Below are 23,704 nucleotides of genomic sequence, written 5' to 3'. Positions count from 1 at the left end.
CCTGTGGCTGCAGAGGCCTGACTCGTGGGCCCTGTGTCAGAGCCCTGTGGCTGCAGGGGCCTGACTCGTGGGCCCTGTGTCAGAGCCCTGTGGCTGCAGGGGCCTGACTCATGGGCCCTGTGTCAGTGCCCTGTGGCTGCAGGGGCCTGACTCGTGGGCCCCGTGTCAGATCCCTGTGGCTGCAGGGGCCTGACTCGTGGGCCCCGTGTCAGTGCCCTGTGGCTGCAGGGGCCTGACTCGTGGGCCCTGTGTCAGTGCCCTGTGGCTGCAGAGGCCTGACTCGTGGGCCCTGTGTCAGAGCCCTGTGGCTGCAGGGGCCTGACTCGTGGGCCCTGTGTCAGAGCCCTGTGGCTGCAGGGGCCTGACTCATGGGCCCTGTGTCAGTGCCCTGTGGCTGCAGGGGCCTGACTCGTGGGCCCCGTGTCAGATCCCTGTGGCTGCAGGGGCCTGACTCGTGGGCCCCGTGTCAGTGCCCTGTGGCTGCAGGGGCCTGACTCGTGGGCCCTGTGTCAGTGCCCTGTGGCTGCAGGGGCCTGACTCGTGGGTCCTGTTTCAGTGCCCTGTGGCTGCAGACCTGACTCGTGGGCCCTATGTCAGTGCCCTGTGGCTGCAGAGGCCTGACTCGTGGGCCCTGTGTCAGAGCCCTGTGGCTGCAGGGGCCTGACTCGTGGGCAATGTGTCAGTGCCCTGTGGCTGCAGGGGCCTGACTCGTGGGCCCTGTGTCAGTGCCCTGTGGCTGCAGGGGCCTGACTCGAGGGCCCTGTGTCAGTGCCCTGTGGCTGCAGGGGCCTGACTCGTGGGCCCTGTGTCAGTGCCCTGTGGCTGCAGGGGCCTGACTCGTGGGCCCTGTGTCAGTGCCCTGTGGCTGCAGGGGCCTGACTCGTGGGCCCTGTGTCAGTGCCCTGTGGCTGCAGGGGCCTGACTCGTGGGCCCTGTGTCAGTGCCCTGTGGCTGCAGGGGCCTGACTCGTGGGCCCTGTGTCAGTGCCCTGTGGCTGCAGGGGCCTGACTCGTGGGCCCTGTGTCAGTGCCCTGTGGCTGCAGGGGCCTGACTCGTGGGCCCTGTGTCAGTGCCCTGTGGCTGCAGGGGCCTGACTCATGGGCCCTGTGTCAGTGCCCTGTGGCTGCAGGGGCCTGACTCGTGGGCCCCGTGTCAGATCCCTGTGGCTGCAGGGGCCTGACTCGTGGGCCCCGTGTCAGTGCCCTGTGGCTGCAGGGGCCTGACTCGTGGGCCCCGTGTCAGTGCCCTGTGGCTGCAGGGGCCTGACTCGTGGGCCCTGTGTCAGTGCCCTGTGGCTGCAGGGGCCTGACTCGTGGGCCCTGTGTCAGTGCCCTGTGGCTGCAGGGGCCTGACTCGTGGGTCCTGTTTCAGTGCCCTGTGGCTGCAGACCTGACTCGTGGGCCCTATGTCAGTGCCCTGTGGCTGCAGAGGCCTGACTCGTGGGCCCTGTGTCAGAGCCCTGTGGCTGCAGGGGCCTGACTCGTGGGCAATGTGTCAGTGCCCTGTGGCTGCAGGGGCCTGACTCGTGGGCCCTGTGTCAGTGCCCTGTGGCTGCAGGGGCCTGACTCGAGGGCCCTGTGTCAGTGCCCTGTGGCTGCAGGGGCCTGACTCGTGGGCCCTGTGTCAGTGCCCTGTGGCTGCAGGGGCCTGACTCGTGGGCCCTGTGTCAGTGCCCTGTGGCTGCAGGGGCCTGACTCGTGGGCCCTGTGTCAGTGCCCTGTGGCTGCAGGGGCCTGACTCGTGGGCCCTGTGTCAGTGCCCTGTGGCTGCAGGGGCCTGACTCGTGGGCCCTGTGTCAGTGCCCTGTGGCTGCAGGGGCCTGACTTGTGGGCCCTGTGTCAGTGCCCTGTGGTTGCTTTTTGCTTGTAGGTAGCTCCTCTGATGGTGTTGTCTAACTTGGTTTAAGGGTACCTCATGTCCTTTATGTTAATGTGTGCATCAGTGGGAGTGCGTGCATATAAATGAAGTTTTATTGATTTACTGATATTGTGCTTTTAATGAAAAACACATCATCTCCTTTTTTGTTGTTTTTTTATGATTGGAATTAAACGTTAACAGGTCTGGGAAACTCCTTCACATTTTCTTGAAATTCCTGAAACTCACAATCTGGTCAATGAAGAACACAAAATGTGCATGTGGGGTCAAGAGTGGCATATGTATTTGATTAAGCCACTCAGATGCTTGCAATATAATCTGCCTGGGTAAATTGACGCTAAATGTTGGACTATTGTCGATACAACCAGTTTTGGGAAGGGGGGGTATACTTTTCCTGCATGGAGGGGCTTCTACTGAGGGGCATTAGGGGGCATCACAGCCTTATTTTGTTACAACACATGAGGATAGTATATGGCAACGTTTACTAAAGTGTACGTTGGAGATTTGGAAATAAAATAAAATGCAGCATTAAGTGTAGGATAGCGTGCTAGGGTTGTGTCTCTGGGCAAGACACTTCTACCACATTGTCCACTTGTGCAACACACGTTTTCTTTTAACCAAATAAAATTGTATTTCTTTAATGTACCGTTTTTGACAGTGTTGTTGGGGTAATAGTTGTAGGGATAATCAAGACCACGATTATTTTAGGTGTCATTTAGATTTAGTTTCCTTATGCATTAAGAAGATGGTCATAAGATGGTCATACCTGTTTTACATTTTATTTTATTTTTTTAATTTATTTTGAATTTAGTTTTCATTTTTATCTTTTATCTTTATTTATTTTTTCCCCTCCATCCCCTTTTGGGAAATGGGAAGTTTTGTCAATAGGAGTTTTTGTTTATAAGAGTTTTTGTTTATAAGAGTTCTTCTATTGAGAGTGTTTTTTAAACTTCCTATAAGTGATCTGTTCTTTTCCTCTGTATCTACCTGTGTTGCAACAATGAAATTTCCCCATGTGTGGACAATAAAGGAATATCTTATCTTATAAATATAAAGTACGTAATAATAACAGAAGTAAAGTGAGACTACTGTTTGGGGGTGTTTTTCACTGGCCTCTGCCAGTAGGGGGTGTAGCTCCCAGCAAAATACACAAGACACTGAGAGTTTGTGTTTGGCTGAGTTAAACCGGCTACAATTTACCTGAATAAGCCAATAATATCATCAGTTCATGGCATAGAATACTCCCTAGTCCATGTATGACAAGAGATTGCAACAATATAATAAGATCATTTTCACACTTGTTGCGTGAGGACCACCCCGCACAACAGAAGTGACATTACAACATCGGCACCTCGCTCTGGATCCTCCCCTGGAACAGTGTAATCTGAGGCTCCTGGAGAACACTGTGGAGCCCTGACATTCCTGCGGGTCTCCTCTGTGCGGCCGGAGGTGGACGCGCTGCTGCTCAGTACACAGACACCTCCGGAGAGAGCACCGTCCCTCCACAGCCCCCCTGAGGCCTCCCTGAGGCCCCCCTGAAGCCCCCCTGAAGCCGGAGATGCACACACGAGGTCCCCGCGCCTGGGTGGTCCCTCTACTTTAGTGAGCTGTTGCTAAGCAGCTAATAATAGTCGTGTTTGCTGAGTATTTTTTGCCCTTCTGGAACCAATCAGATGCAAGAAAGTCCTGCGATCTGACAGCCCCAGAGGCGGGATCTGAAGCTCCTCTCCCCCTGCTCGGCCCTCCTCCTCCTCCCGCGCCTCCCCAAACGGAGCGAGCTCTTTTTCTCCACTTCTATTGAATCTCGGAGTTGGCCGTGACGCGCGGCCCAGGGGAAGACCACAAAGCTCATCATCCAGAATGCTACGGCCATCGGGGCTTCTCGGCGGACGACTCATGTATGGGACTCGCTCTGCACGCCGGGCTGTCTGACTCTAAAAGTGCCCCCCAAAGACGGCGCGGAGAGCGTGCGGTGGAAGCGGCGGAGAACCTCTCGGATCACGCGATGTGGGGATGGAAGGCGCAGACTTTGACTCGCCGTCTTCACCACGAGTATGTACTTGACGGCTGCGCGATCTGCGAGAGGGAAACGTCCTTGCCGCCCCGGGATATCGCTACGACGACTACGCCGCGCTTTCGGGGAGAAACGCTGAGCAGCGCGGTCCCGCAACATGGCCTCGGCCGCTAATGCGCCCTCCGAGCAGGAGCACAGACGAGACCCCGAACGGCCGAGGACTGCGCGCAGGAGCGGGGGGAGCTATGGTCGCAACGCGCCGCTGGATTGGGAGTATTTGCATCGGCCGAGTTACTGCGACGCGGGCTTCGCTTTGCAGCAGATATCAGAGGTGCTTGTGCCCTTCTCTTCTGCTCTGAGTCAGGGGTTTGGGGGTCCCCGGTTTGGAGAAGTTGTCGCTTGTTTTCGTGCCCCGTGACTCCGCAGCCGGCGTCTTCCTCTGCCGGGGCAGTGTGGAGGGTGTTTGTGCTCCGTCCTCGCGCTCTAGTCACTGAGAACTGTCCCACACACAGTTACACTTGTGCAGTTACAGCGCACTTCACAGCATGTCACACTAAAGAGCACTAAATAACACTTTTTTTAAAGACACACAAGTCAACAGCACGGGACACGTCTCCGGGGCTTCATAATACCACTCCCCCTGAAATTGCAGCGGTGCACATGATAATGCTGCTGCTGTTTGACAACAAGTGGGCTGACATTTCCCTGCACATGGGCTGCATGTTAGTAAGCGTGGCATGGATGTGGAATATGCCCTAATGCATGAGTAATCTGTGGGTGAAGATGTTCCTGTGACTGTTTTATTGTACGTTACGTTGTGTTATTCATTTAGTGCACGTTTAAGTTATTCATGGTTTGAATGTGAGCAGCAGCAGGAGCCAGGGCTGGTGGGGAAGAGCGTGTTGAAAAAGGACCTCCTGCCCTTATCTTAGGCTGCGTTCACACTTGCACTTTCAGCACATCAAAACAGGGGGTAAACTGGAACTAAGCCTGGATTTGATCAAGACTAGACAAGGACTAGAACAGGACTAAACCAAGTCCACATCAGGACTAAAATTGGCTGAATTTAGGACAATTTAGGGACAATTTCAACATTTTCTATCCATGCATTTCATTTCATGGTTCTTACTCGCCATGTATGCTTTTACTTTTTTACTCTTACAACAATAGTTACATTGCGGTGTCACTGTGTCAGCAACAGTTACTGAATACTTGGTACATGCAAAACTGCAAGGCTAGTTTTAGGTGCATTGGGTTAGGGTTTTAGTCCTGATGTAGCCCCGGTTTAATCCAGTTCTATCTCGGTTTAGTCCCAACTTTGATGTGGAAACTTGTGTGAATGCACCATTATAGTGGCTAGTTAGTGGTCATTCACTATTACACGGGAACCCACAGTTATGCCCAGTTTGACATATGATGAATATGATGAATATGATGAGTTGTGTTCACGCTTAAACACAATCATATCAAAATTGGGACGAAACCTGGGTAAGACCAGAACTAAAACAGGACCAAACCTACTCAATTCATCAGAAATCAGTCCCAAAATTGTCTCAAACCAGGATTAAATCAGGACGAAGTGTGAACGTACCACAAGTCTTCTCTGAGCATCTATAAGTTGTGTATTACCTACATCACTGCAGTAATCATTGACTTATTACCGACATGTTAACAGGCGAGTTTGACCACTGTATGACCAGCATTGTTGTGTACTTCCAGGGCAGAGCGACAGGGAGGAAAGCACCTCTGTGGCTGCGAGCTCAGTTCCAGCGACTTTTGTTTAGGCTGGGCTGCTACATTCAAAAGAACTGTGGAAAGTTTTTGTTTGTTGGCCTCATGATTTTCGGAGCTTTCGCCGTGGGCTTACGGGCAGCTAACTTGGAAACGGACGTGGAGAAACTCTGGGTAGAAGGTAAGGCACACTTTTGATTTTTGCATCGATTGTTCTCCATGACTTTCTTATTGATGGGAAAAGTGTAAAGAAAGTTGTGCAATTTGTCGTTTAGATCACTTTAAATACTGAAATCAATGCAATTCTTTGTCTGGGGTTCCACAAAAGGCGTTCTTGTACTGGCATTGCAGGTTGAGCAAGGTGAAAACGTTAAGAATATGAATATAGCCTACCTGTCATTGGTTTGCAAGGCCGCTCTACTTGGAATATATTGAATTATTGCAAAATCAAATGAGTTACGCCTCATTTACGCTCAATACGGGACAGATTTGGCATGTATTTTTAGGTTCAAGCGATAACACAGAGAAGTTATCGCCTCTCAAACCTTAACGACTCGCATTTGGTATAAACCCGGCATCAGCAGAAGTACAATACACTAAATTAATAAAATAATACGTATTTGAATACATATGATTGAGTTATAGTGTGTGGTAAAGTGAATAGATGAGGGCACAGCACATATTTCCATGTTGTTGTCAAAAATACAGTGGTGGAAGTAGCTTGGTACTTAAGTAAAGAAACAGAAGCAAATAAATTACTTGAGCAAAAGTAATTCTGTGAAAAATCTACTGAAGTTACAGTATGGAAGCGCCAGTTGAAAATGCTGCAACTATTAAATTGTCAAAAGTCGTGATCTTGATGAAGAATTTGTATTGTATTTTTTGTTATCGTTAACTTCATTTTTTTATCTAGTCATTTTATTATACTTCAGGCAAGTACATAACAACATGGAATGGAGCAGATAATACAGATATTTGCTCTAAATGTAGTGAAGTAAAAGTAAAACGCATTCCATGTAAAACATATTGACATCTACTACCTGAAAATGTACAGTACTTTTAAATAAAGTAATAGGGTACTTTCCACCACTTCAAAAATACAACATTATTGCAATTTATCTTTTTCTACGCATCATCCTCATGATTTCACACAGGGCAGAATTGAAAGAAAAAGATGATTTATTTGGAAATAGATTAGAAGGAATGCTAAACTCTGCTCCTCAGAACAACAAACTGTACGTTAACTCACGAGCAGCATTTCACATTCGAGGCAATTTTCACCCCAGCCGCCATTTTGTGTCCATGTGTGTGTGTTGGGGAGTGTCAGCCTGCCCCCAGCAGTTCAACGCCCTGAAACTGTGTGTGGTCCTGTTTTGGACAGCTCTCAACTTTCCAAAAAGAGTTGCCTGTGGCTGCAGGGGGAAACTCTGGAGCAAAGACTAGAACTTAGACGGAGTTATGGAACGGATAGTGAGATGTGTTGTTTAGTCCCCTCAAAAGAGGTTTAGATGGGCGATTTTTGTCAGAAGGGAAAGAGCCTCTATGTACGGGTGGTGCTTAGGGGGGCAAGGGGCCTTTTTTCTCCCTCCTTTGATCCGCATTCCAGCACTTGAGGCTAGAGTCGAGCTCTTTGCTTTAATGAATGGCACTTTCTTTTGGAGAAATGACAAAACATTTTTATTAAATGCAAAAACGGGCTATTGCATGGTAGAATGGTGCACTTGAGTTGAATGCGTCGTAATTATCGGTCGTAGTTCTTGGTGGTAGAATGGAGGAGTCAGTGTGATTCCGGATCACTATCAGCCCCCCGGTGGGACGGCTGTGTTGTCCTGACAGTCTCTGCGTTTACATACAGAGCCTGGGCTCGCCACGTTTGGTTCTTGTGGAGAATTTGTATCAAAGCTTTGTTGGGATGCCCTGTTTTGAATTGAGTTGGCCGTGATGATGGAAGTCATACATTATGAGTCAAAAGTCTTAAATTAACGAAAGAGCTTTTTTGTGGAACGTGACTACTTCAACATCTGTTTATTCAGTGTGTGTTTATGGTTTCTTTGATGAATGAATATGATGGCATGGTATACTTTTTATGATGTTACATGTCTTTTTAACTATAAAAGACATGTAAGGAATAAGTGTATTATAATATTATAATAAAGGTAATAAAGATATACACAATTATAATAATAATAATGCCATTAACAAAGACAGCAAATGGGCTCTTGGGGTCAGGCACAACCAGTTGCATTTTGTTTTCACTTTATAATGCAGTAGTTATATATAATATGAAGTAAACAAAAAGTTAGTATCTCAAAGTGGCTTTGAGATTTCTCCACGTTTGCCTGTCACAATAATTATTCTATTGATTTATTGTTCAAAACATAATAGCTGGGACAATGTTTTTGGGGCTCAATATTTATCGCGTGTACATTTTCTTTGCACCTGTGCATTGACGGCTTACTTTGAAACCCTAATTTACCATCTGAAATATAAATTACTGCAGTAAATTTCCAATATTAACTGCTACAGGCCAATTGTTTTACCAAGCAAATCTTGACCCTTAAATGGCCTGGAAAAGATGTTTTACGTTGTTAGTATTCCTCTCACTCTGTGTTTACTTATTCTCCCATCAGCTTGCTCTCTCGGAGGAACTGTTTGTAGTGGTATTTTGGCAGAACCGTTCTCTCTACTCTAGATGGTTCGTGGAGAGGATGTCAAGATTATTCAGCTATTAGTGTTTTTTTAGTTTGCAAAAAGAGCAAGAAATTAAAAAAAATCTTCACAATTTTAAAAGCGAAAATATGTCATTTCAGATCTAACTTCCACAATTTTAAACTTAAATGTAACGTGAAATTTGATTTCACAGCAATTAAATGTTGATCTATTAGATTTACATACAGTGTGAATGAAAGTACAATAAAGTTTTTTTTGCTTGGCCATAGGGTTGATGATCCCAAATAATAGTGAAGAAGCGATGTTGTCTCGAACAGTAATCATAATACTAAAATCTGATCTCGTGATATGCCTAGTGGACAGTGGAGGCGAGTCCATTGACCTGTAGTAGAAGTCCAAACATATAGATTCCTGCGCAGACACGGACAGAGGGGATGTGCTGAGGGCTTCCAGATGTGCAGCGGGAGAGATGTGTTTGTTTAGATTAGACTGCACAGCTGAGGGATAGATTAGTTCTGCCTGCGCCTGTGCTGGGGGACCGGCCCATCCACAGAGAGGAAAGAGAGCAGAGAGAGGAGGAGAGGACAGAGGGTCTGTTTATGTTTCATTTGGAACTGCCCTCCACAGACGACCCATGGACGACCTCGCCTGGATGCTGTGTGGCCTGCCAAAGTGTGTGCACGCACACACCAGCACAATGCACCCCGCTCATGCTCAGCCTCAGATCCATTAGTATCCAGCTGCATTTGAAACTGTGTGGAGCTTATGGTACGTCTGACAGCACCTGCTGTTCGTCCAGCCCTAAGACAACTGCATCCGTATGGACAATAGACATGTAGACAAAGAAGCATTTAGCCGACAACGTTGAACAAGCAGAAGTGGCACAAGAAAGGTAGCTGTTTCTTTTTAGGGCTGCCATTAAGGATTACTTTGCTAAATAATGTGTTGTTTGGAGGGCAAAAGTCCTATGACAATGATATTTTTAACAAATTAGACCCAGATAGAGCCAAAGTGATGCCGCTTGAGGACATCCTGATGAAGAATATTTCCCAAAAAATGGTTTCAGTCAAAAACACTAAATACATACATTAAATGTATTTTGTTGTGTCTTCTTTGAGCACAGTCCAGATAATGTTATTTTATTACTTGATTAGTTCATTCTTTTCAGCATATCACTAAAATTGGATATGATGTCCCTTGTCAGATTATAGTATACATTATTGTCCCTATAGGGAAATGTTATTGACCCATCCTTCATTGCCACTGGAGCACGCTGGCCCTGGCCATGACTTCTTCAGCTGCAGGGTTAGTCTTCTTAGCATGTTTCAGATATATAAAGCGATATATATTGATTCTTCTGAACTGGAGACCACCTTGAGCCTCAGTGTGGATGCAGAAAGCGTTGATGGGCCTGAGCTCTCACATGGACAGTTCGGTCTCACACGCTGCTCACTCAGCACTGTTTATAAACACTCCGACACAGGAAGTTCTGTTTATTGGAGCCGGCGACAGAGACCAGAGACGCACAAAGACCTGAGTGTGTCCAACCTCCAAGTATGGTGAAACGGCCTTTTCCGAATGTAAGCAAAAGCTATTGTAGGAATCCTTCTACTGCAGGTTCAAGTCAAGACCAAGCCATGGAAGGGCACGACTGTGTCAGACCCACTATCAATAATATGAGATAAGTGGATGTTTGTCCAAGTCCGCGTCCGCACAACCAAGTTACACAACATTTATCTTATGCAAGGAAGTTATCTTTAGTTAAGATCGTGTCTGCAGCAGTTGGTTCTTATGAATGACATGAAACAACATTGATTTGTACCTAGTTTTGAAATTCTCCCTTCACAGTTCCTGTCAGTTCATATTAACTGAATCATAATACAAGCTTAAAATATGATATAGTTATTTGATCCTGCACCTTGAAAATCATGATACTCCGACATGAATTGGGCGACTAAATGTATCACACCGTGTAATGTGTAGTTGGAGACTGAGATACAGTTTATCTATAATGATTTTTCACAGTGAGCAGATCAAACCTAAACCCTCTCTAGGGACAGCAGTCTAATATCCAGGCTCTAGATCTGGAGCTCCAGATCTCTCTAGTTGCCCTTTGCTCCTCATGGGTTGAAGTAAAGGTCAAATGCAGAGAGCAAAGTGTAATCCTTATGTATCCTTATGCATCTTGGCTTTTTCGGGATTGGGTCAGATTTTCACTGCTACATTGTACTTCCCACTGTGGGGAAGTCTGCTTCCTAAATCGACCCATGTTTCTGTTCAGGATAATTGCTTACAGGAAACGATCATCTCAAACCGGAAGTTGTAGTGTCCTGCAGTATCTTTCTTTTGTGATACTTTAGTCCTGATGCAGCTACAGTCGCCATCATTGTCTAATCTCCCAAAGTCTTGCTTTCGAATTGACGAAGATCTAGACATATCTATTGATATTTGGTTAAAATAGGTTAGTTATCATAATGTACAGCTTTCGAACATGACATTTTCACACACAAAAAAGGACTAGGCTGAGCCTATTTTTTGTTTATCCTATTGAGTCAGTTTTACATACTGTTAATTTACAAGCCTGCAAAAAACAAGCAGTTAATATTCAAGACAAAAGAACATTTCTCTGTTTTACTTATCATTTTATCACTTATCACTAATACATTTGTACTTGAAACCTTTTTTACTTTAAGACAGAAGTACATCATTTCAACTGGTCAGTTAATTATTTCCATAACTTTACATCAAGACTTGAAACACATCGAAATTTTACATTTGTTCTTACTCTAGCATATGGAAATATTTAAACTTTGTAAATCCTAAGGACCAACTCTTAACTATAAGACATTATGTATGCTTGTCAAAACTATATTATTTTTTAATTTGCTAAAGAAGCTCAAATATTTTAGTATACAATATATACCTTAGTTTTATAGTCTAAAAAGGAATATCAACTGCAATATTTGATTTAAATGTTATTTCTTGACAACCACGAAACCTGTTGTAACAAATGAAAAATTGGGGAAAGGCCTGAGTGGTCCTCCAAACATGAAGGCGGTTCACTGGGACCTGTGCATACTGGTGTCCTTGGGCAAGACACTTCACCTGCCTTTCCTTTATGTCAATGTATGAATGAGAGTGTTTGTGAGAGCAAATGTGGGCTCTGGAGTGCAATTAGCCCATGGCTACAGTTCAGCATTAACATGCCGTATCCAAACCAAATAAAAACAAATCATTTGTAGATTAGAATGGTTGATTTAGTATATGGTATATCTATGGTATATCTAGACTGTGCAAATGGAAAGAAATGATAGATTTGGTGTAAACAATGCATTTGACCTTGTGTGGAAAAAGATGTCTAAAACTGTAAATAAAAACCCACAGTAGACTTCATCTTGGCGCTGAGTGTAAAACCCTCTCTTCATTCTGGGGTAAAAGCATAGAGGACAAATTGTAAAGAAAATAGCAGCACCGCCTTGCTCTAATTAAAACAGTATCGCATAAACATTGGCCTTCCTGTAGAAGGGCCCCCCAGCCCCTCTGCACTGAGAGATGTGGTTATCCACTATGGGGGGACACAAAGGCTACAGGGAGGAGAACTTGTGGAAATGGGGCTTTTGAAGCTCACAGGCCAAAGGCAGGGGTTGGAGTTGAAAGAAGGGTGAAGCTAATAAGATGGAGCTACTCTCATGGGCCAAATAAGTGTGGTTTGATCCGTTAGAGCAGGGGAAACAAATTTGGCAAGGCCCTCGGCTTCATCTTATCTGTAATGAAGGCTTGTGATGTTTGGTTGCATTACTACTAGTCTACTACTACTACTACTACTACTACTACTAGTCTACTACTACTACTATACTACTACTACTACTACTACTACTATACTACTACTACTACTACTACTACTACTACTACTACTACTACTACTACTACTACTACTACTACTACTACTACTACTACTACTACTAATACTACTACTAATACTAATACTAATACTACTACTACTACTACTACTACTACTACTACTACTACTTAGTCTTTCTTATTGGTGTATATATATAGTTATAAGAAAAAGTAACAACCAAGAGGTCCCATTGAGATTCAGAGTCTCTTTTTCAACACAATCAACACATCAAACAATTCAGTCACCACACTTTTATTATCAAGTGAACTTGTCACATTTGCTTGCTTGTTTATAAAATTGTTAAGCTATTGGTATCATTTGTGTTAAATGTTGTATTTTGGTTGAGCAATGTAACGTTGACTTTTTCCCCCTAATAATATTGTTATAATTGCCATTGGTTATTGATCGCTCATTGGGTCTGTGCCGCGCTCCTCATTAGCTTTGATTTAGCATGGTCCTTAGCAAAGCCCTCTCCAGTTTGGACACATGAGATGAGTGAGTGAAGTTAAAATGAGGGGCCAGATTTATGGTGTGGGCCGGGTCTCAAGGCTACAGAGAGAGGGGTGAGGCCCCAGCCCTGGAGTGGGGGCAAGAGGCCACAGGGGTAGACCCTAGGGACCCTGAGGTCATCGTGTAGAGGCCCCACTATTTAAAAGCTCACCTGATACTCACCCTGTGGCCTGGGTGCAGAGTGAAGGCTCCCAGCAGAGGGGGAGGGAGGGGGAGAGGCAGGGGGAGGAGGAGGGACACTGACCCAGCTGTCACATGGGCTGTTTGTCCCCAGCGGAGGTAAGTTTGGTGGCTGTTCCGTCGAGGCCTGTAAAGACGTGCAGTGCTCACTACCACAATTTATTTGACCTTAATTTGACCTCAATCCGGCATTTCTTGATAGTGGACCAGGTCATGCTGGTAATGAACTATTGATGTCTCCTTCAGCAGAGGCCAACCAGTCAGAAATATAACATACATAATGCCTTTTTGGAGCATTTGTAATATTCAAATCTAAATGTGTACGTGGAATGTTGTCAAATCTTTATCAGGGACCAAGATACTGTAAGACGTGTTTATTATGGCTGCTGAAGAATTTTGAATCTGCTTTGTTTTAAATATGTTTTGTTTTTTTCAGGTTGCACTTTTTTAACAATATTTACTTACCGTTCAATGTATGATCAATATTTATTGTGTTTGCAAATACTTTGATGGATATGAAATATAAGCCGTGGAGAGTTAATTTAGAATCTTCTCCCAAACATTAATTATTAAAGGTGGTATGGACGATTTTTTTCAGCAAATTTTGTATCATATTTCCTCGTGGCGTGGATAAATCATTTGTCCTGCCACGTATCAATCATAAAACGCACCTATCGCCCACCTGCAGCCGTGTCAGGCTCGTCCCCACGTTTCTGCGTGCCTAAGCGCATGGATCTATCATAATATAGTTCCCTCAGTGTACGGGGCAAAATGAAGACGGAGAAAGACAGTTCGAGCTGACGCAGAAGTGGACAGAAATCTACGGGAGACGAGCGATGCGATGCGCTCCGTTGCGCTAATAAACAAACGCACGTGTGTGTTGTATCAGTCCGCACGGCGGAGTGCCATGCGCACTTCCGCCTGCGTTCTCAAATCGACGAAAAATCGTCCATACCGCCTTTAAGATAAGATAAGATAATCCTTTATTGTCCACACATGGGGAAATTTCATTGTTACAACGCAGTAGATACAGAGGAAAAGGACAGATTACAGGAAGTTTAAAAAAAAACACTCTTAATAGAAGAACTCTTATAAACAAAACAAAAAACTCTTATTAACAAAACCCCTCTCATATCTTTATAGGGAATGGAGGAAAAAAAAAAAAAAGATAAAGATAAAAATAGAATAATAATAGAATAAAGTAAAGTAAAAATAGCTAGCATAAGACTAAATAATACTAATACTAATGGTAAGTAAACACTAAAATGAATATGGCCTTAATTGCTTGTAAGTGTGACAGTAATTGCACATGAATATGACGGTATTGCACATGGTTAAGTCAGTAACATGGTTAAGTCATTTTTAATTCAAATTATTTGTTGTTTACTGTTTACATTAAGAAAAGGTTTACTGGGATTATCTTGCTTCAGAGTTTATTTATCGTGAGATTTCTAAACTGTGTTATCTTGACAGTTCTACCTGGTTGTTTATGTCACTTGAGCTCAATAAGAAGAAATTTAACTGCTAAAATGTGTATTTGAACTACTGTAAATGTCTCCAGTTGGCAGCTTTAAAATGTTCCGCCTCTTCCCAACCTCCCAACCCTGCTGTGTCTTACTCCATGTCTGTTTTGTATCTGCAGTGATTAAGAGCTAAGTTGAGTTAAGTTCGTGGTTGTTTTGTTGTTGTGCTGGTAATGGCCAAGGCGGGGGCGATGCATAATGTTAAATGCATGCGGAAGCGGCCTGGACATGCTTTTTTGTGGATGCCTGATGAGCCGAGGACGAGGAAGGAGAAGTGAAAGAATGCCCTGAATGTGGCGTCTTTGCTGAGAGGATTTGTGGCTTTTGCTTGATCGAATTATCTCCAGTTTGAAGTAGATGAAGTCTGTGGGAGCACTGATAGCTGGATAGGCTCACATGTCGGACAAGGGGTCAAACTTGATTTTGGTGAACAGATGACTGGTGGTTAGAAGGGTAAAGTTAAAGCAGCACTGCGAGTTGTGTAGTGGTGGCAATTGGAGAATCACTGGCACTAATCCCAAAAGAAAATACTGTATCTAATATCAGTCAAAATATTGGTCCAATATCATGGTTGTGCCTTTAAATTAATGTTGTAGTCTATTTATTGGCCCAGAACATCTCAAATGTTGCTTTTGTTTCGATACAAAGCTTTTCTGTAGGTTGAATAACAGTTATCCAACATATTTGGATACGTTTTGTCATATCTTGTTTGGAAATTAATGCTATTTTTAGTTTTTGCAGTGATTGACCACAGATACTCAAAGCCCTAGTATTGAAAACTGAAAAAGCTGGATTGGTGCATCCACATCACAAAGACTGCAATTATTCAAAGGTGCACTGTGTATGTTACTTTTCTGGAAAGTCCACCACCTGATTGTCCACCAAGCTATTGTGCCATCTTTAAAAAAATAAAACATACAGTGTCCATGGGGGGTAAATATGTGTAAAAGCCCTTTAGTTTAAACCTCTACAAAAAACTTATGAAAATGCATGTGATTCGTTTATCTGTTAAGCAGTTTGTATTTCAGTCGTTTCTCAAACACTGATGCTTCCAGATGTGTTGAATATCTCGGCACTGTACATTTTAAATCACACTTTGTCAGACGAATAACAATCAGATATTTTTGCCGAAATTGTTCAGCTTTATCGTCAGCCCTGTTCTGTGTGCTGTGCCTCATTCCTTTATTTCTTTTCTCCCGCTCTATCACCAGCCGTAAGCAATCGAACCGACCAGGCGCCATCACCCACTACTTACAGTACAGTAAAGACTTACGAAAAAACATGTGTACTTTTACTTTATTTGTATATACAGTAAAGTATCTATTATTGCTACTAATTGGTTTGTTCGAGGTGCAGGAATGGTAGTGAATCTAAAACAGGCAGCACTTTGGATTGTTCAAAACTGAAAACTAAAGGCATTGGACAATTCCCTTTATATGATTATAACCATGATATATATGATTAAGACACAAATCTGTTTTGTGGGTTTGCTAATCTGTGTTTTATTGGAGGGAAAATATAATACAGCTGACTATAGGAGCCATTAGAAAAACAAAACCATGCATAATTACAATACTGTATGTATAATAAGACATTAAGGAACTAAATAGAATGATTGCCATTGCTGTTTTCAATGGAAGTTGAATTGTGATGCCAAAACACCTCATTGACGTCTTTCAATTTGCTGTTATCTTTATGACACCTTTAAAGCACCTCGCTGAATAGATATGCCTTTCAAACCACAAACTACAGCTCACTTTCCCTCACTCGCCTCCCCTTACCTTGGCTTTCTTCCCCGCTCCCCACACACTTGCTCTTTTGACACTGCCCAAACTGGACTCAATTAACTCGTGTTTATCATCTCACTACAAACAGGATTAAAGGCCTGCAGAATAAATAACATTCCACCGTGTTGTGTTAAACTTTATGGGTTGATGAAAAGTGCAGGCTGTAGCCGGAGAGAGGGGAAACATTGCCCCTCTGGTTCTGCGCACAGGCTGCCATGATGTTTTCTCAGGCTCTCTCTCCTCAGGTTAAAAGCTCCTCTGTGTCCCTAAACCTACCTCACGCTCAGACGGAGCAGAGCTAAATTGGTATGGACTATACAGCCATGTCCCTGCTGATGTTAACCAAAGAATAAATAGGCCCTAGCGCCACCTACCAAGAACAAGTTTGACTTCAGGTAGAAATGAACCTGCAGATTGTGGAGTATTTTCTGCAGAAAGCTCCTTATTATGATACTTTCTAAACTACTGAGTATCTAATTACGTTGACAAGTTTACTCATTTGGGCATTGATGCAAGAAGTTTAATGCTGCCAGGATAAAAACTTTTCAACTGCACCAATGGCCCCTCACAGCATCTTATCCCTACACAAGGCGAGGTGGATAAAAGCTCTTGTCCAAGGACGCGATGCTAAAAAAAGGAGCCCAGTAGTTATTTACACACTTTGCCATTCGTAGTTATGTCTTGTGTATATAACTGATAAGTGGTTAGTCTGGTGTTGCTAGTGTGACAAATCTAACCACAATGATGACTAGTAGTGAGCAAGTAATTCACCACTACTTCCTAGACAGACCTACAACGTTTCCAAGCTGAATCTAACATTATGGAAGCTTGGCATTTGTGTGAGTGGTGGGCAACATGCCTAGGCCACAATTAAGATTTGATCACATCTCATGCATTCAGTTTATTACGCTTCACTGTGATTGGTTAAAAGCAGCGCTCACTCACAGCATGATCGGCGCTGACCAATAGGAGGAGTGGGTGTCTTTTGGAGCATTGACATTAAACAGAGAAACAGTAAATCATGACGATATCATTAACAAAGAAAATCATAGCGTTCCCACAGGGATCAGACCATGATTCGATATTCACCCTCGTTATAAGTTTTAATCAGCTCTTTCTGCTGGATTTGCCCAATAGTTTGATGTATTGCCCAGTTCAGGAACAGACCCATTCTTGTCCCACCTGTCAGGATGTTGTTCCTGCAGCAGACTCATTAGTGCGGAGTCTGCTCCTGCTCCGTGCGTCCACTTTGTCCCGTTCACAAATGACATCCTGACTTGTCTCCCAGCTCTCCTTTTGTTTTTGACATCCTCGCCGTCGCTCGCATTCGCGATTGAGCGCCCGCGGGAGACCGGCCTCGAGAATTAGCCTGCACCCCTCCTCCTGCCTTTTTATTTGTCTACTTTCGACTCTCCACTCCACCCCTTGACTTGTGTGTGAGAGAGAGAGAAAGAAAGAAAGAAAGACAGTGTGAGTGAGAGAGCGAGAGAGAGAGGGCAGGAATAGAAAGAGGGAAAAGAGAGGGGGCTGGAGAAGAGAGAGACAGAATGATGGAGAGGTTGAAAGAAGAACAGAGAAATTAGGAGACAGGGCAGTAGAGTGAGGGAGGGTAGATAAAGACATAGGGAGAGGTAGAGAAGGAGAAGAGTGAAAGGGTGAAGAGAAAGAGAGAGGAGAGGTTTTCCTCTTCTCTCTATTTCTCTTCACCCTTTCACTTTGGGGGTTGGAGAGAGACAGAGAAGAGAAGAGAAGGAGGGCTAAAGGGTGAGAAGAGAGAGACGGGTTCGAAGAAGGAGAGAGGAATTGAGAGAAAGGGAGAGAAAAGAGAGAGGGAGGAGTTGGGGTTGGAGAGAAGTATAGAGAAAAAGAAGAGAGTGAGAGAAAGAGAGAAGATAGGGGAGAGAAAAAGAGAGTAATAGAGAAGGAGAGCGGGAGAGTAGCGAGAGGGGTTGAGAGAATGACAGAGAAAATAGGAAAGGGAAGCAGGAGAAAGATTGAGGGTAGAGAGAAGAGATGGAGAGGGAGAGAAAGGGAAGGTGAGGAGAGACAGAAGAGAAACCGACAGAGAGAGAGAGTGAGAGAAGAGAGGAGAAACAGAGAGTGCTGGAGAAAGAGAGAGAGAGAGAGAGAGAAAGAGAGAGAGAGGCCTCAGAATACCAGATGTATTACAGAGTGAACCACGGCAATGTAAACACTCCAGTCTGCCATGAGATCAGGGTGGTCCGCTCCCCCCGTCCCGCCTCTCCCTCCTCTCTTCCTCTCTTCCCTCCCGGGTTGTGCCGACTGCCAGGAGGGTGGGGAAAGTACAAACCAGCCCAGGGAATAGCGCTGGGGAGGGGCGAGCGGCGGAGCAGGAGCATAGTAGCTGTAGTGTGCTTGTGTTTTGGCTTTGGAGGAGAGGAATTGGACTGTGGATTGATGCTTTTCAGGCAGAGAATATTTCATGCAAAGTTTCTGTAAACATTTCCTGATTGTGGACATGTATTTACGGCGCAGTATGTGTCTGAGTTGGTGTTAATGGCAGGGTGGAAGATCATCGAATTGGCCATTACTGTACTGCATTTGCGTTTTTAACATGTAATTTAGGCATCGCAAGACCACGTAATAAACATTTAATTTTTAAGATTCTATTTGTTCCGCCAATGTGTCGGGGAAGACCGGTGTAAATCATACGCAGTCAACTCGCTTTGTGTCTTGAGCAACAACAACAAAAAAACACCACAAAATGACCATCAATGCAAACTTCCTAGCACCAGATTCAGAGACAGCGCCGTGAACATTATTTCGGCCAACACTTCTTTCTTCTCTAATTCAAGTCGTTTGATGGAGTCATTTGGTAATTTAGTGGATGGTATGCAACAACTTTAACACATCTTTTCCAAAGTGCACCACGACTTAAAGGCATAATGGACGATTTTTGGCCGATTTGAGAACTCAAGCGAAAGTGCGCATGCGCACTCCCCCTGTGCGGATGCACACAACAGCCTCACTTCTACGCCTGCATTTGTTTATTAGAGATGCGATCGCATCACATCTCTCGTCTCCCATAGATTTCCTTCTCTTCTGAGCCAGATCGAACCGTCTTTCTCTGTCTTCATTTTGTCCCGTACACTGAGGGAACTATATTATGATAGATCAATGCGCTTAGACACACGGAAACGTGCTGCTCTCATGGGGACGAGCCACGCGCGGCTGCAGGTGAGCAGTAGGTGCGTTTTATGATTGATACGTGGCAGGACTAATCGGCAGTCCATGCCACGAGGAAATAAGACTCGATGAGACAAAAAATCGTCCATTACGCCTTTAAAAAAGGTTGATGAACAATGTCTTAGTCAACACAAATTTTCATAATTTCTTTTATAAAAGGATTTATATCGGACAACATCAGAAAGGAGAACATATGGAGTGAGGTAGCTGATGATTTGGGATTGACTTTAATCTGCCTTTTTACATATAAATTCTCTGTTTCCTAGTACTTTTCTGCGTAAATAGTTGTTTTTACATGAACAGTTGCAGTACGTACAGTTAAGATCAGATAGAGATACGTATAGTTTGGAGAGTTTTTGCCATGCCCACCTTTTAGTTGACAAATCAATCTACAGGGTGCATAATCGTTTGTAATCTTTGCATACATAACAGATTTTTAAGCATTCTTAAACATAACGTTACAAGAAGGTTAAGTAACGTTGAAATTGACAATGTTTCAATTTGCAAGATTATGGACACTGATTTGTTAAGAAACAACGGTCAGGGATATATTTTAAACCAGCTTTTAAACTCCAAGATTGTCCAAACAAGTGTGCATTGCCACCTTAAATGCAATAAGACTCTCTTTACCCTGGCTCCGGTTCCAGTAGATTTGAGTAAACCTCCACTGGCCCGGGCGGAAGAGCAGATCGGGCGTTACGCTTCTGGAAAAGACATCCACCACTTTATTGTTTGTCTTTGTGATTCCCTCGATGCTGCTCGCTCCTGTTCCACACTTGGAGGAATGTGTGAATTTGGGATACCTGGAATCATGGACCATCTTTCCAGGAAATGAGTGCAAGATGGCTGGAGGAGATTGGCCGCGCACGGCTCATGTCACGGTCTGTTATGGCTGGGACTCGAGCCAATCACAGAACAGCATGGGGGGCGCTCACCTGATTTGTATTGAGAACGTAGAGGAGGACTTTTGTTGGTCAAGATCACCAGCTTTTACCCTGATTTTAACAATTACCGGTCAAATTAAACGGTGTGCATGCAAATGGAATCGCAGTGAGTGAAGATTGCCATTATTTATGCAGCACAATTTAATCCGCAAGCATACTTTTTATTATGTATAAAACCTGCTAACCATGTACAGACGTTTAGATTTCTACAAACATGTTCTATAATCGGTCTTATATTGCAACAATGTATCTAGACTAATATACAAAAGATGGGGCAAGAATTCCAAAATAAATCTCTATTGTATTTTGAGGATTGCAAAGTAGAAAATCACTTTGTTGCTGGGAAACAGTGACCTCTTCCTCAGTATTAGACAATTTGACTATTACTATTTACAGCAAATATTTGGATGTCGTTACATATGTACATACGACCTCAACGTCGCAAAGTTTACATGCAACACTCTTCTTTTTTTCTGCCAACTCTAACCTCTTCGTGAGTTATGTAATTGTTTCATTGTTGATGTCAGGACTTGAAGTAACTTTTTACTGTGAACTTCCACTCCTGTCGCGTTGTCCGATTGCGCTTGTAAAGGTTTCAAGTGTAGTCAATAGCCTTAATTATACTACTCCTATCTCCCATTCTTTGCAAACATCTTCCTAACCATCAGTTCTCTCCTAGTTTGTCCAATGCCTTGTGAATCTACTGGCATTGAATAGACCTTTTTTCCCCCTTGTGGTGTTGAAGGTGGGCATGGGGAGGAGGGCGAGTGAATGAAGGCAGCAACGTGGAAGAATCTGCCCATTGAGGAGTGTGTGAATGTACACCTCGAGCTCGGGGGAAGCGGCATTGGGAGCCAGCCGACTGCAAAATACACCCATTTTAGGACCCGCGGGGGCCGGACAGGTGATTAGCATAATCAGGGGCGAGTGGAGCTATACATATGTTAATGCTGCGGCTGGAGGCCTACGGTTGGTGTTATGGGTGCTGGGGGGTTGCCACATTTACGTCATGGGGGTGTGTCCATCTGCATATAGGAAGGCTGCATACGTCACCAAACACTGCACTAATACTTTTCAACTTGGCTTTAAAGGAGACATATTATACAAACTCTTTGAAGTGCTTTTAACATGTTCTAACGTTCTGCCCTCATCTAAAATATGCCTGCAGTTGTATTTAGCTTCATTCACGCGTGTTTGATGAATCCTGTTTAATAAGTCCTCTCCCCTCTGAGCCTCAGAAAACACTTAATTTTTTTCTGAGGTCTTTTTTCAAGTCTATAAATCGGCAGATTCAATTCTGAGCAATTCTCCTTTCGTTCTTTACACCCGCGGAAAGCTAGCTTTTGTTTATTTCTCCATGGTAATTCCCTCTGCTGCCAGTAGATGGAGTGATAATCTGGTTTGTCGTGATGAGATTGCAGAAGGAGGTCAATAGAGTTAATAGTGTTTCTTTTATTTTTTGTTTTAGGTCAATATTGAAATTTTACATGAACAAAATAGAATAATTACCCACATTATAACACAATGTGCTTTTTCTTGATTATTCTTGTTTTAATCCGTTTGTGATTTAATGCAAATGTTCTTGTTTTGTTAAGCACTTTGAATTACTTTTGTGTACAAATTGTGCGCTACAAATAAACTTACTACGCTTTTAATATATATTTTTTCTACCGACCATTCTTCAACGGTTGTTTCTGTGCCACTCTGCCCCTCCTTGAAGAGAGGGGGAATGAGGGGGGTTCTTTGGGTCAGATCAGGTCTTGCTTCTCACTGAGTCCTTTCAGCACAGATTTGTGACTGTGTGCACACCTACACAGAAGGAAAACCTGTGTTAAATTGGAGCTCATGAGTATGCTGTGCAAATGTATGCTTGTTACTTTCTGGCAGTTGGACATGAGGCCACCTTTTAGAGCAGCACACAAGTCTATCCAAGGTTTGTTACACAACCGCAGCTGTAACATGTACTCATATTGGTTTAAAAAAAAAGGAATATATCACAATCAAATCATAATAGTAATTTAAGTTGTTGCAATTATCAAATCGCAAGGGCTGCAGTTATTTGGATAGTACAATGTCCTCTGCAAAGAACAAGGCAAGGCAAGGCAAGTTTATTTGTAGAGCACATATCATACACAAAGTGCTTCACACAGCAGGAAAAATGCATTCAAATCACAAATAAATTACAGAAACAGAAATACATTAAAATTAACAAAATTTAAAACAAAAACAACAACAACAACAATATCCTGTCTTTTTATAGAAAAACTTGTTGAACCTGTTGTTAACACTTCTCCGAAAATATTCTGAAATACATTGAATTGTTGAGCATCTTTTAAAATTGTAAAAACTCATGAACAGAATCCTACTTTTAAAACAGATATCGCAATACTTTGAGGAACAACTCTATGAATGCTTGACATATTCAGGGGAATGTTTAATACAATGCCAGGCAAGTATGATAATGTTTATATGATTTAAATGTACAAATAGTTTAAAGTTGTATTTGATGATGAGTAACAGCTGCTGTTTTAAACGTGGACAGGTGGGTCGCTTCATGCTCTCTGTCTGGAGGTGAGAAGCTGAACAGACAAACAGGGGTGGAAGAAAATGCTGACACAGGAAAGAGTTGTTTTTGGTGGACAAGTGTTAAGTATTTTGCTAACTTTGATGTCTGGTGCATGTGTCGAAAAGGATAAAAAGCCAAAACAAATGGTGACTTTACAAGTGACGCGCCACAAGTGTTGGCTTTGGGGCTCTGTGCTATATTGGAACCAAATGGCAAAAGTCTTTAGATGTCGCTGAGCTTTTCAAAAGATGTTTTTCCTCATTATGATTGCTCTCAATGATCTGTTCATGTTCATCTTTTCTTATGAAAAACAAATGTACAGGATTTTTATATCCTTTCACTTAAGACACTAATTATATTCCTCCAAAGTCTGAACTTTTCTCCAAACGATTAGATTTAGATTGGTTTAAAACCATTTTAATTCCCCAGCCCTAATCTAAAATCAGTGTAATCCTTGTGCAATCAATATTTTAGTCAACATGTAGTAGTTTTTTCCAGAGACAGCCTGGCTTAGTGTTTGAACAAAACATGTCATCAGAATTCAACACTGGTTGGTCAATATATTTTGGTGACCGGTCGCTCATATTTTGTTAATAAAACAAGATTGGTACTGTAGATTTGAGTAAACACAGTTTCTCTTTCTGTTGGCGCCACAGTCTTGTCTGAGTGTATGGGAGGTCGCCATAGCGCTGAGGCAGAGAGGTGACCTGGTTTTGGGGCTTCCTCCTCACAGCAGGGGGTCCACACTGAGACAGCGTCTAATCCAGCTAATCCTCTCCATACACACAACGCTGCT

At 43.6% G+C, this 23,704-nt stretch overlaps 1 protein-coding gene across 1 annotated transcript in view; it reads left to right on the top strand.

Moving 5' to 3' along the window:
* Nucleotides 1-4,019: 4,019 nt before the first annotated feature.
* Nucleotides 4,020-23,704, top strand: part of ptch1 (patched 1) — a 74,680-nt gene continuing 54,995 nt past the window's right edge. Inside the window, exons 1-2 of the mRNA XM_072434084.1 lie at nt 4,020-4,220; nt 5,609-5,801. Coding sequence (XP_072290185.1) covers nt 4,047-4,220; nt 5,609-5,801 — 367 coding nt within the window. The 5' untranslated portion in view covers nt 4,020-4,046. The remainder of the gene's footprint in view (nt 4,221-5,608; nt 5,802-23,704) is intronic.

Source organism: Eucyclogobius newberryi, unplaced genomic scaffold (assembly GCF_026437365.1).
Source record: "Eucyclogobius newberryi isolate DKJ021-1_F unplaced genomic scaffold, fEucNew1.0.hap1 SCAF_6, whole genome shotgun sequence".
NCBI classification, from domain to species: domain Eukaryota; kingdom Metazoa; phylum Chordata; class Actinopteri; order Gobiiformes; family Gobiidae; genus Eucyclogobius; species Eucyclogobius newberryi.
The sequence above is the reverse complement of the archived record's forward strand: the minus strand, read 5'-3'. Positions and strand labels throughout refer to the sequence as shown.